General features: G+C 46.7%; 1 protein-coding gene across 1 annotated transcript in view; it reads right to left on the bottom strand.

The window, feature by feature from the left end:
* LOC142570485 (ionotropic receptor 25a-like) overlaps positions 1-17,376 on the bottom strand; it is a 33,222-nt gene that overhangs the window by 15,018 nt on the left and 828 nt on the right. The window contains exons 2-3 of the mRNA XM_075678867.1: positions 3,401-3,529; positions 716-1,027 (exon numbers count right to left, since the gene is read on the bottom strand). Coding sequence (XP_075534982.1) covers positions 716-1,027; positions 3,401-3,529 — 441 coding nt within the window. The remainder of the gene's footprint in view (positions 1-715; positions 1,028-3,400; positions 3,530-17,376) is intronic.

Here is a 17,376-nt window from a genome sequence, read left to right as displayed (position 1 = left end):
AATATTTCCCTTTTATGAATCTTTCTCCACCTCGAAAATTTTCACTGCACTAATTTTACATACTTTTTCCACTTTCGATAAGGTCATTATCGCCTAATAAAAGGAAGGGTTGACTCTGCGAGCGCACCATAGTGTTATTACAGTACGAAATCTGTCGACGCGAGCAGCTGCCAAGGTAGAGTTTAGACAAGGTCAGCATGACTACGGTAGCTTAACCATGCTGTTCCAGCCTGTGGAACAGCGTTGGCGTCCAGATGACGAAAATAGCACGCATGTGGTACAATTTCAACCCTCAGTATCAGGGCCACGTCACAACTCGTGGCACTAATAATACTAGAATATAGGAATGAATACCTGACCTTAGCCGTTTTTTTCATCTACGGAGATGCGACGATCCCTGGCTTTGAATCTCATTTATACTCATTCTTTTGTTTCGACTAACTGCCAGTAATTAGGTAACTAACATGCAACAGTTTACCTGCGACTCTAAAGTTCACCTGTTCACGCCGTATCCACGCAACCATTTATCAGCACCACAGACTGCGCCTGACGGTAACGCGATGCCGCACAACTTGCCGACACGGAGCGTCAGGGCTAAGCCGGGCGAACGCTTCCACGGGCTTCTTTTGTAGGCTTCTGTTACTTTGAAAGTGTCGCCTGTATGAGACTTAACCATTCTCAAGAATCCGCACAGACGCGGTATATGGCCACTTACTGACGCTACTGTCGTAGATGATGCCGGCTGCGGAGAGGTCCATCTTCTTACAGAGGTCGCGAATCGCCTGCGTGTAGATTTCTCCCGGAGGCGTGACGTGGACCAAGAATTCGCGCTCGAGCGCTGTAAGCCTGTCCCAGCCGCTCAGCGGGTAGTCGTTGTGCGCGCCATACGTGAGGCTCAGCGTGGGCAGCCCCATGCGGCGAGCCGTTTCGCGTACCGCCGTCGACAGCTTGTCCACGGTGCTGCCCGGCGCGCGCACGGCGTCTATCAGCACGTGCGGCTTCGGATCGGCGAAGATGGCGTTGCACACTGCATCGCGGCATCCAGAGTGCAACCACTGGTCGCTGCACCGCCAGCGCGGTACATCGCGGTCACCGCATGCAAGACTATCAATATGGAAGTTTTGTGCAGAATGATGTCAGAGAGGTAGCCTCATGACAATCTATCTAGCACGAAACGAAGGCCTGTGGTAAAAAATTGCGCTGCAACCAAGGATATAGCTTTGTTTTGTTTGCGCAGTTCCTTTGTCCTTGGATTTTGTGCGAGTGCATTTAGTTCGTTAAGGCATCCACTGAAGATGCCCAAATATTTTGTTTGCAGCACTTGTCTTGATTATGTTAAATAGCGATTGTTTACAGCTCTTGTAAGCAGTAGAAGCGTTACTGTCCGTATACGCTGATAACTTTGTTTTGCCTTCTCTTTCTTATTCGTAGCTTTGCGAATGCCGAACCATGCAAAGCTCGATCGAGATCAATACGCGCTAGCACTTTAAGATATAGTATTGGAAAGGTTACGAAACTGACCAGCTTCGAAGTGTTGGGAGCGCAGTAATGGGATGTTGCAGAAATAAGCATTCACCTTTCAATTTTAATGGTCAACCTCTTGAATCTGCATTTCAGTTTGAGTGTTATCTTCAAACAACAGTGACGAGTTGCCTTGAAACTAGCAAAAAAACACAAGGGCAAAGGCTGAGCGTGCATTTCATGGTTATGCGTATTTAGGTACTTTTCTTCCTAAGCAGCCGTCGGCGTATGCATGGGAATTGGGAAGGTTTGTCTCCCTGCTTTATGCCAGTGCTCTACCACCGGCGTCAACTGAGAAAAGCGAATATTATTATTAAGTGCAGTAGAAAAAATAATCGTTTTCTTTTACCGCAGCGCGTTACTAGTGGCGGCGACCACCAATAAATTCTTGACGTTAACTAATTAACTAAGTAAAGTTTGTTAACTAGCTTCCTAATAATTAATTTAGGGTGCTTGTATTAGGTGGGTAATTGAAATCGGTCAGCGCTCGGCATATGCACTAAGTAGGATCCTTGCGACTAGCAACTGTTTAGAGATATTTGTCCTTAAACTCCCTTACAAAATGTGTGATGGTGTTCCATTTATTTTGTGTCGCGTTTCTCGAGGGACTAAGGTAAGGGTGACCGAGGGGCTCGGTTTTTCGTTAGTTACAACCACATCAAGACAACAGACAACGAAGCCACAGAAATAGTAAGAGAAATCAACTCTGCTGTTGTTTAACGGGAATGTAGAAATCACAGGGTAAAAGGAAATGAAAGCAGGCGTAAAATCAACTTTCGACAGGTCGAAATGTGCGGTTGAAAGGCCGTTCCACGTCCGCTGCCGCGGCTGACAGTGGCGCTGGCTAACACTTCCACGGTTACAATGCCCGCAAATGCGCAAACACATGAATACTCAAGGAAGTGAGCGGGAAAGCAGCCGCCGCCGTAACTCCTAGGATGCGTACGCGTAATGCGTAAGGTGTGGGTTCGGCTGCCACTTGCGAAAAGTTGTTTTTTTCCTCCACTTTCATTTAGCTTTGCGCCACGATTTCTACATTTCAAATAAAAACAAGTAATTTCCGCTGTTTCATTTGGCTCAATTCCATGTTGTCTTCCTGTTTTGGAGTTTAGAGTTTTGGAGAAAACATTTACTTGAACGCTAATGCATTTTTTTCCCCGTGTTTAACGAGAGCCATCTTGAAAGACGTGCTAACCTAGGGGTTCCTATTAAGTGTGCACGTCTTGAGTTTGACCGCCTTCGATTCCGCGAGGGCAGCATATGTCCCAATAATATTAATTAATAAAAAATGCACTCGGCAAGCTTTTTCTAAATATATATTTAATCAATTATTATCACACGGTTAATTAAGTCGTTTTCCGTTAGTAATACATTGCAGCAGAAAACACGCTATTGTGTAAATTTCACTTTTTAAAATTTTCTTCTCTTATCCTATTTGAAGGAAATAGAACAGTGTTGAACTGCTATTTATCGGCAGTAGGTGGCCAATTATCGATGTAGTAGCCATAGCATCCTCATTAGTTCGAGTTAGGTTAATCGTATGTTATGCCCATCCTCTGAAACGTTGAAATAGAAATTGCAATGGAAAAGTCCCAACAGGGTTACTACTTTACGACTGTGCTCGTACTTTATTTGTAATCCTAAATTACCCCCCTTGTAAATTGTTATTCGTGAACGTAACAATAGAGGCAACACAGATACGGAGGCTTACACGAGGAGGGGCGCCTTAGCAGCTAACTTGTAGTAATGCTCCGCGTACGATTTCTGCTCGGTTTTAGTATCATTGTGTTTTCGCTGTACGCGCTATGCTTACGCCTACGATATGTGCGGCATCATGCGCTGTACCGAGAGCCAGAAAGGTAGAGAAAAGGGCGCTTACCCTCGGCGACGTTGACTTCTTCCGGGTCTAGTTCAACAAGAGAGTAAGTCAGGGGCACTCTGGTGGTCATCCTGAGCGTCTCGGTGATCATGAGCTTCGCCACATCGTTGCCTTTCTCCACCGCAACGACTGCAAGTGAGGCAGAAAAAGCTTCGCTATGAAATTATAGCTGTGCTTTCTTCTGCATCTTGTGACCACAGAACTTTGCTTTAGTGTAGGCCCCACAGATAACTACATGTATACCCTACATTTCCGCCATTTCTTCCTCCACGCACCCGCACACTCAAAGCCAGTGTTTCTACCTGTGGCGTTTTACATGCTGCTGAGTAGCATTGCCGTGTCTGAAGGCGTGTCAAGGCAAATTTTGCAGCTTATAATTCGTATTCGTTTGATGCTCTGTTTGTAGATTTCCAAAGGCTTGCGCAGCATATTGCGCCTTTGCCTGATTAAGTCGCTTTCATGTGCCTTAGCTGGACTGACGCAGCCTTGGTACATGTGGAGAGGCCTAGAGCACTGAGGAGAAAAGTAGGATGGAGGTGCAACAATAGTCAGCCGCTAGCTACAAGCATGTCGTGTCCTAGGTACTTTCCTTTTTAGTGCTCTTCCTTCTGAGCGAAATAACGAAGAGAGAGAGAGAGATAAAAGGAAAGCAGGGATGTTAACTAGTCAAGAGCCCGGTTGGCTACCCTGCGCTGGGGGAAGAGAGTAGGGGATAGAAAGGATGGAGAGAAAGAGAGAGATGGGGTATAGAAACGCCCACGCCTACAGTGTCAAAGGCGCTCGCACAAGCCAGACGTTCTCAGAAAGCACACAAATGCCTTTAGTGCCTTCTGAGCTGATGATCGGTGGGTACGGTGTTCTAATACTGTCTGTTCACTCAGCAGACGGTCACCTAGTTTCTTGAATGCATTGGTCATAGATTGTGTTTGTGCTTCAAACTGCGGACAGTGGAACAATAGATGGTCAGTACTCTTCTCGCAGCCGCAGACATCACATGCAGGACTGTCAGCCATTCCAATGTGTGCTGGGTAAACTTTCGTGAAGGCAACTCCCGACCACGACCGACACAGAAGAGACGCTTGGCGTCGGTGTAGTCCGGCCGTAGGTATGAGTTACAGCGAAGGGTTGAGTCTGTGCAGTCTGGTGCACCTTGTATGGGCGGTGTTAAACTCAGCTAACGAGAGTGTGCGTGCTAGAACGCAAAACTGTCCCGCAGCATCGATCCTTGAGAGAGGAATGGGGACGCAGCGGTTTTCGTTTTTTTGGTGTCCGAGCTGCCTTATCTGCGTCATCATTTCCAATGATACTACAATGGCCTGGTATCCACTGAAAAGTGATATCAAGGCCTTTTTCTCTCAAGTGATCGATGGGTTCCATAATTTGGCATGTCAGTTGATCGTGAGAAAAAGAAATGACTGTAGATAATGTCAGGCCGGCCTTGAATCGCAGAAGACTGCCCATTTTCAGGACTCTGTGTTGACCACATCAAGCGCATCGCGGAGAGCCGCGAGCTCTGCAGCTGTAGGCGTAGTGATATGGGAAGTCAAACAGTTGGGTTAATAAAGGGTAAATTAGACATTCAGCAGTTCGCAGCAATTGCTGCAAAGGAAACCCATACGGATTTCCGCATAACTGTCGGGTTTTCGCAGAACTATTAGATCAAACTCTTTCCTTTGCTTCGTGTTGTCTACAAAGTCGACTTCACCCTGCCATCTGCTAGCCGCCTCTTTAGCTCAGATGGTAGAGCGGCTGCCCCAGAAAGGTGGTGGTCTTGGGTTCGAGTCCCGGACCCCGACGAATTTTTCTTCAACTGTGAGGCTTTTCTTTCGTGGAACCTGTGCGGGTTTCCTTTGTAGCAATTGCTACGAATGGGTGGATGTCTGATTTTCCCTTTATTAATTACTTCTCTCCACCTTGCGGGTTTCCGCAAAAGTATTACGTCAAACAGTTGGGCTATTCTCCAAGGTGGTATAACTACAGTGCTACCGGAACTGCTTGATATAGTTGAGCCATCAATATAGACGTTTATGCAGTCACTGTATTTCTCGTACACGAGGGGCAAAGTAAGTTGCTTGAGTACTGATGACGGCAAGTCCGTCTTTTTCTGAAGTCCTGGGATTGTGAGGTTTACTTGGGTACGGCTCACACACCATGGAGAAATCGAAAGTCTTACAGTCTTAAAGGATCAGTCTTGATCCTGAAGGTACGTGCACGAAGACAGTTGTACTGAATGTCTTGTCGGGTCTTTCTACAGGGATACTTGCGAGGTGGTGGGTGGGGGTCCTGGCGAAGTGTCTTATGTGCACACGCATTGTTTCAATGGTAATGCGCGTTCTGATAGTGTAATCTTGAGCGATTGCAATAACTTCTGCCGTTGACGCGCTCCGCAGTAGACCAAGGCGTATCCTGAGGGCTAAGCCTATACCGGTAGGCTATTCCGCAGGAATCCAATAAAGAGGACGCTGCAAAGTTGTAGCATAGTTTGTATTGACGCTCCCCAGGTTTTTCGTGCTAGGAATCTAAACGTATGGCAAATTCCCGTCAGTCGTTTCTTCAGATAATTCACACGAGGGGTCTAGGAGAGATTTCTGTCAATAACAACCCCCAAAAATCTGTGACTTGTGCTGTACGAGATCAGCTGTCCGTCGACGGATATCACTTATGAAGACGTTGGTTTCCTGGTAAATGCCACCACTGCACACTTTTCCCATGATATTTGAAGTCCTGGTTCCAGAAGGTACGATGATGTTAAACGCCTGCCTCCTGAAGATGCGCGCGAAGCTGAAGTCGTGTCACACCCGACGTCCAAACACAAATGTCGTCGGCATAGATAGAGAGCCGCACGGTGCATGGAAGGATGTCAGCGAGTCCAATGGGTGTTAAAGAGCGTTGAGCTCAGTACTCCATCCTGAGTGACTCCATGGTTACTGTAGTGCTGAGAGGTTGCGCCATCCTTGGTAAGTAAGAAAAATGAATGATCTTCTATGTAGGTAGCTACTAATCCAGAAATAGGTCTTGCCGACAAGTGCTACTGCCTCTAAGGTGCTGAAGATAGCTTTGTGCGGTACGTTATCACACGCTCCCTTAACATCCAGAAATAGGGCAGCAGATAATCTTTTGCAGAATTTCTGGTGCTCAACGTATTTCACCAAGTCGATAACGTTGTAATGGAAGAATGGCCATGCCTAAAACCTTTTATTGTGTCTGGGTATACCTCGTAATGTTCGAGGTACCATTCTCACCGCGCGAGAACCATTCTCTTCATTAGTTTTCCGAAGCAGATGGCCAGCGCAGTAGGTCGGTACAATGCAATATCTACAGGTGACTTGCCAGGCTTGAGCAGTGGAATTAGGTGACTGGTCTTTCATTCCTGTGGAACGGTGCCGGTCTGCCAGGAGATGTTGAACAAGCTAAGAAGCGCTTTCCGAGCCTCTTCGCCAAGATTACATAGGGCACGATAGGTTATACCGTCGGGTCCCACTGGTGATGAACGCTTCCACAAGGCAAGTGCAGCTTCAAGTTCGTCCATAGTGAAAGGACAGTGCATGCAGGGGTCGCGTGAAATCGGTGAGTGATCGAGCGTCGATGTTCCTGCGGTACTAATTTCGCCAGCAATCCTCCTGCAGAAATCGTCAGGGATGTTAATCTCTGTGCCTTGTTGGTGAAGGAGCAAAGACTTGAAAGGGTGGCGTTGCTTAGGGGTTCCACGGAGACTACGAACAATTCCCCATATGTGAGACAAAGGTTTTCTTGGATCCAAAGACTCGCAGAACGACAACCATCTTTGCGATGAGAGTTTGTCCATGCGACGCTGAATTTTCTTTTGAGTTCGTCTGGTCAACCTTAAGTGATGTGCCGACTTCTTGCGCCTATATCGTCGCCCTGCACGGCGACGTATTTTCACGAAGCTTCTCTAATTCAATGTCGTATTCAGTGCATGCAGATGTTCTTGAAAGCGAATGCGTGGCATCCTCTAGGGCACCCTTTATAAGGTGCTCCAGGCTAGAGGATAAGCCCTCATGACAGCTGTCTTCCACAATTGATTTGAACACCGGCCATTCGACACTATGGGTGACGGCGGGTAACTTGGAGACCGTCAGCCCTTCAATCCTAGGAGAAGTGGCGAGGTAGCCACTTCCCCGCGTTTCAATATCTGAAAAAAAATCTAAGCTGTTTGGTGAAGGAGCGGGAAACAAAGGTGAGGTCCAGGCAACTACTGTTGACAGTTCCTCGCAGAAAGGTGGGGCTTCCATCATTTACCAAACACAGCTCTTGTTCGGAGGTAAATGACACTAATCTTTTGCCCCTCGAGTTTATCTTAGAGCTTCCCCAGAGATAATGGTGCGCATTAAGGTATCCAGTCATCACCAAAGGATGCGCATTCAATGTCGTGATTCGCCGTAGCCGCTCGCAGTCCAGCCGACTACTGTGAAAGTGAGCTTGCCTTTCTTACTGTTCGACACACGTGCTGGTTTTCATAGTCAGGTGGCACTGGATGATGAACATGCGTAAGATCACATCGTATCAAAACGATAGCTTGCTGCATTCTCTATGTGTGGCGAACATGAAGCACGCATAACCAGACAGTCTAATGTGAAATTATAATGGCTCGAAGATAATTATAATGGGGAAATGATTCATGAGCACAAACTGTCGAAAGTCCGACATACGTGACTTAAGTCCTTTGGCGTTGCACTGAAACATCAACGCCGTTCCGTACCTCGCCCCGAAACGACGGCTTCTGGCAAGCCATGATTTCAACCAAGGGCTGCAAGCACTGGATTCAGTGTCCAGCACCTGTAGCAGGCATTGCTCAGACAAAGTTTTCATGCTGTCCAGTATAACGCGAATGGCATTCATGAGAGACCGCAGAATGTTGATGACCTGGTGATCATCGGCCAACGTCGCTTCAACAGTTTCCGCAGCCATGGTGGTCGGTGCGTTTTTATGCAACTCATTAGCGCATTGTGCCCTTGGTAGCGCAGGCCATTCTTCAGGACGGGCGAGTCTTTTGACTTTGTTTTCCTTGTATCTGTCTGGGTGGCGCTGTGCGTTGATGCGACAAACCCTCTGACGGAAGATGGCGTGTCACTATCTAGAGGTGCGGTTTTTCGTGAACGTCTTCGGCTTTGACGAAGACGTTCAGCAGCCTCTCGATGTGTTGAATTGTCCCGCACCAGTTGTTTGAGGATCGCTAATTCCCTTCGCATCCGCGGGCGATCCTTTGATGTAGCCTTGTAAGCGCCACTGCAGTTAGGGCACTTTGTACCATCAGTGCGACAGACATCTTCTGAATGGGGCTCAGAGAGCCGTGAGCACACGACGTTGTTCACACAGGCACCCTTTACGCGGCCAATCTTGCAACACTTGAAGCACTGGAGGCGCTTCGCTACGAATGGTCGCACTGGATGGCGGACGTGTCCTACCTTCACGTGGGAAGGAAAGCTGTCTCCTTCAAACCAAAGAATCACACAGCGTATGTTTCCAAGTCTGGAAATCTTCGTAATGAAAGTACCTTCTGTCGTTGGTTTGACTAGTATTGGCAAGTCGTCATCATGGATGGAAACGCCAACGTCATAAATGACGCCCGCAGTACCATCACCGCCTGTAGGTATCATTGATCCTACCTTTACATTGTCGATCTCAGTTATATTACGTAGACCGTGTATAGCAGTATGGTGTAGCACATACACTGCGAGGACCTCTCTCCATGAGTTTATTCTCACGTCTTTAATCCCTGTTTGGGGCAATTTTCTTGAGCGACAAAGAGAGGACTTGCCTGTTTAAAAGCCGCAAGGTGGTCGCCGGGTCAACGGGCACGAAGAGCGCAGAGTGTGGCCAGTGCTGTAGTGCACTCTTCATGTTAGAAATACTTGCTGACGATAACGTTTGCAGTAATCTTCTTTTTGCTGTTCAGCTCTTCAGGAGTTTGAAGTCATCGTCCGAGGAGTCGTAGCTATCCGAGCATAGCTCAGTGGCCACGCTGTTTGCAGCACTTCATGCGCTTCCATGCTTTCTGGAGGTTATCCGACCTGACGGCTGCGTAGCAGGAAGATCTTCTTGGATTTCTTCATCCTTTGCCGCAAGGAAGGAGCGGTAGCTCCCAGAATTGCAGGGAAACGAAGGGAAAAGGTAGAGACAAATGTCCAAGCGTGCTATCGAAGACAGCAAGATAATGAAGATCAATTACAGCCATTTCATCACAATTACAGCGCACATATGCCGCTGTTTGACGAGCTGCTGCTGCTGATGATGATGATGAAAAACTTTATTTATCCCTCTTTAAAGGGAAGGGGGCAATGGAATAGAGGGTGGGCGGAGGAACAACTGGAAGTAGGCCTCCTTTATCCTCTCAGTCCACTTCAGGCTGGCCTCCTGAAGATGAGGCCTGGAGCTGCGCAAGGCAGCCTCCCACTGCTCCTCACTAGATAATAATTGCCTGAGAAAAGGGGGAAGGGGGTGCTTAGGGCACCCCCACATGATGTGGTTTAAGTCTGCTTTGGGAGATACACAGAATTTACAAAATGGAGAAAGGTAAATGGCGGGATGAATGCGGTGGAGGAGGCAAGGAGACGGAAAGGTGCGAGTCTGCAGCTGTCGCCACAGAACTTCACACCTACGCGGGGATTTGCCCATGAGTGGCGGAAAGGTTAAGCGGTTTAATCGGTAGTGTGTGCAGATGTCGTGGTAAGTAATAAGTCGATCCCGTGCTGTAAACGGCACCTCCTCCGTGGCGAGGTCCGACACATCTGATGCCTGAGCCCGGACAGTAAATCCTCGGGCACTGGCATGAGCCGCCACGTTTCCGGCAAGGCCCGCATGCGCGGGAGCCCAGATTAATTCCACAGTTTGATGGAAAGGATGGACCAAGAGGAAAGAAAGGGCTGGCTTAGTGACCCTAACCGCTCCGAAGTTATGTATGGCTACTTTGGAGTCACTAAGGATAACTGATGAATTTGGGATTGTGAGGGCCAGGGCTATGGCCGCTTCCTCCGCCTCCTCCGAGGAAGAGCCAGGAATGAAGGCGGCCGCAGCGACCTGGCCGTGAGAGTTAATGACTGATATTGCGTAATGATTTCTGTTCCCATATTCTGCGGCATCAACATAGAGCACGTCTTGTGAGGTGGAGAATTGTGTTTGGAGAGCCTTTGCTCGCTGCCTCCTGCGCTTTTTGTGGTGCACAGGGTACATGTTTTTAGGAAGTGGGGGTGATGCAGAGGTTCTCGTGTATGTGATGTGGAATGGTGTATTTAGTCTTGATGATAGGTGCCGGAGTAATAGAAAGAGATTGTAGAATGTGTCGACCTGTTGCGGTGTTAGAAAGTCTGCTATATAGGGATGCGAGGTGGGCTTCTATGAGTTCAGTAAATGTGTTGAAAGTTCCAGTAAGCATTAGCCTTTCATTGGAGTTACGTATGGGGACCCCCAGAGCGAATTTATATATTTTGCGTAATAGAGTATCGACCTTATCTGATTCTGATTTAAGGAAATGTAGATATGGTGTTGCGAATGTAATCTTACTGATAACGAAGGCCTGGATCAAGCGGAGAAGTTCGGCCTCCTTTAGTCCACCATGTTTATTGGAGACTCGCCCTAGAAGGCTCAGGGTGTGATCGACTGTGGTTTGGAGTGTATGTAGGGTATATGTGTTGAGCCGGTTGCTTTGAATGTGTAAACCGAGCACCCGGAGCCTGTCCACTCTAGTAACGGGGATGTGGTTTAGGATGACCTGTATACTATACATGTGTTTTCCGGCCCCCCGGTGGCATGGCAGAAGTAGCAGCTCGGATTTTTGAGGGGAGCATGTGAGATTCATAGCCCCCGCATGAGCCACGACGGCGTCTGTTGCGGCCTGTAGAGTGTCTTGAATCTCTCCATCGGAGCCGCCAGTCGTCCAAAGAGTGATGTCATCGGCGTAGAGTTAAAACTTGAGATCGGGAATAGAGCGTAATACTTGCGCCATCGGCATCATAGAAAGATTAAAAAGAAAAAGGGACAGCACTGAGCCTTGGGGCCTGCCGTAGCTACCTAAAGCGTACGAGAGGCATTGCTCTGTGCCTATGTGTATCGTTGCAGTACGGTTGGATAAGAAGGTACATATGTAGTCATATGCCTTTCCGCCAACCCGAATGAGATTAAGCTCTCGGAGGATGGCGGAATGTGAAACGTTATTGAAGGCGCCGTGAAGGTCTAGACTGAGAATTGCTCGCGTATCTAAACTGCTATTGGGTGTAATGATGTCATGCTTCATTCGAAGCATGTTATCTTGGCATGAGAGAGATTTTCGAAAACCTACCATTTCTGATGGATAAAGATTGTTGTCTTCCATGTATTTACTGAGTCGGTTGAGGATGACGTGTTCGAGTGTTTTACCTAGACAAGAGGTTAGTGATATAGGCCTTAGATTAGAAGTGTTGAGTGGTTTGTTTGGCTTTGGGATAAAAATTACCCTGGCATCTTTCCACGAACTAGGGAGGGTGCCAGTGTCAAAGGAATGATTGAAGTACGCCGTGATGGCTGTGACAGAGTTGTCGTCTAGATTGCGGAGTATTTTATTGTTAATAAGGTCAGGGCCTGGTGCTGACATTGTGCGCAGGATGGCGGGGGCATGGCGAACCTCTGCTTCCGTGATAGCGGCGCTAAGTAGCTCGTTGGGTTCGCCAGTATATTTTGGCATGTCATACTTCTGAGCGGGAGGCAGATGTTTATGGCGGAGGTCGTCGAAGAATCCGTTGAGATTGTTTTTGTGTGCATGTAGCAGTTTGTTTATGCTATGGTTGTGGTGTGTGCGCCATGTGGTAGGGTCTAATAAGTGTAATAAGAGTTGCCATGTGCGCTTGTTACCGAGATTGTCATGCATGCTTTCACATACCTGGCCCCACTGCTGGCAGGCTAGTTGTGTGGCGTACTCCTGGATCTGGAGGTCTAATTTGGGAATTCTGAGTCTTAGTTTTCGGTTGAACCGTTGCCTCTTCCACCGTTTGAGAAGAGACTGTTTGGCTTCCCACATGTGTAGAAGCTTGGAATCAACCGTAGTGAGAGCGGTTTCGGGGGGCAGAGTAGTAGCGTGCGTCTGGGCGTCTGAGTGTAGTTGCTGAACCCATTCTGAAATATCTTGAATGTTTGTGGGAGCTCATATCTGGCAGGCCTCTCGAAAATTGTCCCAATTGGTAAGGCTGAAGCGTTTGGGTGCAAAGGGTTTGTGTTTGAATTGTAGTGTGATGGTAATGATGTAATGGTCGCTACCGAGGTTAAGTTGTGAGTTGTGCCATGGGACGTGTTGGATTCTGTGTGTAAGCGTAAGATCGGGGGAGGTGTCCTTAGCTACGCTGTTGCCTAGCCTGGTTGGTGCAACGATGTCGTTATGTAACGTGAGTCTGTGGTCTTGTATGTGGATCCATAGGGCTCTGCTCTTAGGTGTAGAAACGGACTGACCCCACAAATGGTTGGGTGCGTTGACATCTCCAAGGATTAGGAGGGGGTGGTGGGTGGCAGTGGCAATAGCTTGAGCGAAAAGGTAGTCAAAGCGGTAATGTTTGTCTTGTGGACGACTATAGATATTGAGAATGTAGAGACCAGATGCATTTTTTGCGAGGAATAATTTCTAGAATATTGTGCTCTATATCGACGCTGTCAAATTGGGAGTGATTGGCAGTGAGGTGCTTTTGCATAAGAATTGCCGTATCGGGCAGGGAGATTTTATTGGTCTGATAGACATTATAACCTCGGAAGCTGATCAGTCCGTGAGTTTCCTGAAGCGCAATGACAGCTGGGAGATTAGAAGAGGAGGCTAGAAACTGCTGGAGGTGTGCATTCTTTTTTCGAAACCCCCTACAGTTCCACTGCCACACTTCAAACTCGGAGCGTGTCGGGTTATTGGCCAATGTTAAGCGGAGTTGGTGGGGAGACGGATCGAGAAGGTGCAACCATGTTAGGTTAATTCGCGGTGACTCCAGCTATCCAACTTGTAGTTTGTTGGATGTGTGCTTGTACGAATTCAATAAATTTGTCGAGCTTTTCATTCCTGGCTGTGTAATCTGTATTGATCCTTTCAATTGCAGTGAGTATATTATGGAATTTAGTCTCTAAAGCGGTTAGCCTGTCCTTATAATTTAAGATTGTCTCGTCCAGGGTGTCCTCTGATCGCGGAGTGCTCGGACTTTTACGTTTGTTGGGGGGAGGGGCTAGTGTCCATGGAGCGGTGTGAAGAGGTTTCAGGTAGGGCTGATGGATGATGAGTCGAAAGGGTCGTGTTAGAGAGAGGGGCTTCAGAGGTTGAAGTAGAGGGGTGACGAGATTGGAGTTCTAGATTAAGTTCTTGAATTTCGGCTTTTAGAATTGTATTTTTTTCAAGGAGGGATTCATTTGAATATAATGAATTATTTTCCTTCCAATTTATCCAGCGGCAGACAGAATATTTCTGATGAGTTTAATAATCACTTCTCTCGTGTAATGAGAAACGCAAACCTGCAGGTAGATTCTTGTACTTTGCGTCACAGCATTAGTGAATCGGCATATCTGCCTTCAATTTCTCAGGAAGAGCTGAGATCGATTATATTCAATTTCAAATGTAATAAATCTCCTGGAATTGACGGCACTTCCATTAATGAGTTGCGCAGAATATATGAATACATCCAAGAAGTTTTGCTAACACTACTTAATCGCATAATTTCAAGTGGTGAAATTCCTGTAAAACTGAAAACAGCGAAGGTTATACCTCTTTATAAAAGCGGTGCACGTAATAAAATTGAAAACTATCGCCCCATTCCAATTCTGCCTTCTATCGCTCAAATACTTGAAAAACACTTATTGTTAACAATGACAAGCTTTCTGGACGCCCACAGCATTTTGTCGCCTAGTCAGTATGGTTTCCGACCCGGCAAAAGCACTCAAACCCTTCTGGAAGATTTATCCGATCAGTTGAATATAGCTTTCGATAATAACAAAGTTGCTTGTGCGCTCCTTCTTGATTGTAGCAAGGCTTTTGACAGTGTTCATCATGGTCTGCTGTTAAATAAGCTTTTCTTGTTAGGATTTCGGGGTGCTTTCTGGTCGTTGTTAGCAAATTTCCTTCGGGGTAGGCGTCAGGTCGTCTCAGTTGGGGAAGTTCATAGTGCATTCTCTATTATTAATGCTGGAGTTCCGCAGGGATCTATACTCAGCCATTATTATTTAATATTTTTGTAAATGACCTCTCTAGCGTGATACCCGTTTCTCTTTATCAATACGCCGATGATACGATGATCCTAACTACCGCCCACAGCTACTATGATGCGATTGCTTCTTTACAGTCTGCTGCCACAAAAGCTATGGATTGGTTTCAAAACAACCTAATTACTATAAATGTATCTAAGACGCAATTAATCTGCTTCCATAATCCTTTAAGGAGGGTAGCCCTTGACTATCCTCTTGTTTTGCATTCTTCAGATTGTTCAGCTTGTTCCTGTATACCTTTAAAGTACCCACCTGTTGTAAAATATCTTGGTTTATATCTTGATAGCGACCTTTCTTGGAACAGTCACCTTGCTTACGTTTGTAAAAAGCTTCGCGCCGTATCCTGTTTACTGTACAATATAAGATACTACATGCCCTTATCAGTAAGGAAAACTATAACACATGCTTTAGGCTACAGTCTACTCCGGTATGGAATAACAATTTACGGGCACTGTGCTGTCCGCTGGCACAACAGAATAAATGCGATACTGCACTCCCTCTTAAAAAACATATCTTATGATCTGAACCTGAATGCTGACACAGACCGTTTCAAAGTACTTTCGATGCCGAATTTCAATGATCTTTTAATGCAAACGGTTGTTTTGAAACACTTCTGGTGCAGTCAATTCCTAGTTCCATACACAGCTTCCCGATGCTTAAGGCCCAGGGACCCCTTTTGGAGGCCACGCTGTTCCACAAGGTACGGCACTAGAGCTCGGGCCCATTATGTGCCCACCTACTTCAATAAATTACCGCACAGCACATTTTGTGCAAAAACGAAATATAAGTTAAAGAGACTACTAAGGTGTGTCTGTTCGTAAAGACGTACTTGTTCCATTTATTTACCGTTACTGCTTGTGTTTTATGCATGTGGTTGTGCCATTCCTTTGCACCATGACGGTCAGTCTGGTATATGGTTATGCATCATCTCACGGTAATTTTTGTTCACACGCATTGCTGTACTTCTGTGTTTCATTATGCTCAATGAAATTTCTTTTCATAGACACTATAAATTCTAATTACCTTTTTTGGTGTTCTATACTTGAGTTCGCTGCTTATAACTGGCATATAACGTACCGTGTATGGTTTTGCTGCCTGCCAGGCACTGCCGCTCAAGCCTTCAAAGGCTTTGGCAGGCCTGTATGAATGTACTGATTTGATTATTGGCAAGTATTATTATTATTATTATTATTAGCAGTCTGGTTTGAGGAGCAGCTGGAAGAGGCTACCTTAGCCCAGCTTACCTGGGTTGGGTTGCGCGAAGCTCGCTGATGGCTGACCGACGCTTCTGGTCCTTCCTCTTGAGGCTAGTGGGTCGTTCGTAACAGAGCGCCTACGTTCGCCACGTTGGTCGCCTAAAATTTACGTCAGAGCTTTTAAATTACTCGTGTGCCAGCGTTGAACTTGGGCACACCTAATTGGAAGGGACCCTGAAAACATATATTGCTGCCTTTTGGCTGTGAAGCGTATGATTCCATTGGAATTTATTCTTTCTCAGCACAAGGCCGCAGGACAGCAAGTGGCAAACATTCCAAGTGTGACTGAAACTTCGACCATCAGGAGGAACCCCTTATCTAGGTGGCAATCGCTGTCGTCAAACTAGCAATGCCAGGTCAGTTTTTCTCAAAACACAAGTCAAAGCACAATATAATGCCAGTTTAGCAGAACGCGTTGTTGGGCAAGTTGGTTCACTGTATTTGGAAAGATTGGATGCGCTTTGTAGACGATTACAAGGAATTATACATTGCGCCTGTCCCGTGTTATTCCTTGTGATCGTCTATAAAGCGCATCTAATTTTTCCAAATAGAATGCCAGTAGTCGGTCGCCATGGCAACAGTCGACATTGAACGCTCAAGCAACATTCGCTTTTCAATTTACTATTGTTTCTGTATAAAAATTCGCCACAAAGTGCTCCAAGGTTAATGTAATTCCAGAAATGACGTACTGATTTAATCCGCGCCACAGGGCATTCTTTTATCAGGCTGCTAACTGTCATTTTACCTTAAGGTGGTCCGCTATCTAGGTGGCACTCAACATCGTAAGCTTAAGGCATCAAGGCAATGAAATCCTGGGGCCCTATAACGTAAAACTATTCCAATATGTTTTTATACCAATATACTAACGTCAAATTTGCGTAACCACCGACGCAAGCATCGGGCCACAGGGTTGACAACCCACAGGGTTGTCTCAACAGACCAATCAAACGCTCTCCTCGTTCATAGGAGGTCACTTTTGTTTGCTTGAAAAACGAATAACATTGCCTACATTGAGCGGCTTGTCTTATCTAATTGGCTCACACGAGGCGAGGAGCACACTCAAGTGGAGAGGGATTCGATAGGGCCGAGCCACTGCACTGAAAGTCGATAACAGAATTAAGAGGGTGGTGCGGGCGTCTGTGATTGGCCCGCTTTTCCTTACTTAGCTTGCGGTGGCTGGTCGAAAATCGCGGTGGCATGCAACGGAACCTTAAGAACGACGCTAAAACGGATCCTCAGCAAAGAAGAGTTAGCAGAATGAGGTCGTAAACGTGCCGAAAGTGCACTAAAACGTTACACGGCCACGCAAGAAGCTTTATTATACTCAAACAAACCCATGCTCTCCGGCAGGTGCGAGTAGCCAGCGCCTGAGCGATCGGCGGCAGCCATCTTTTATTCCTTTTGGAATGGGGCAGCCTGCGGCTATTCAGAAGAAAATTCAGTTTTTATCGGCATATTAAAGCATCTATAATGCGTACACGTCACTTTGACGTCGTGAGTTCTTGC

Source organism: Dermacentor variabilis, chromosome 2 (genome assembly GCF_050947875.1).
Source record: "Dermacentor variabilis isolate Ectoservices chromosome 2, ASM5094787v1, whole genome shotgun sequence".
In the NCBI taxonomy this organism is placed as follows: domain Eukaryota; kingdom Metazoa; phylum Arthropoda; class Arachnida; order Ixodida; family Ixodidae; genus Dermacentor; species Dermacentor variabilis.
Note: the sequence above shows the minus strand (reverse complement) of the source record. Positions and strands in the feature narration are given on the sequence as shown.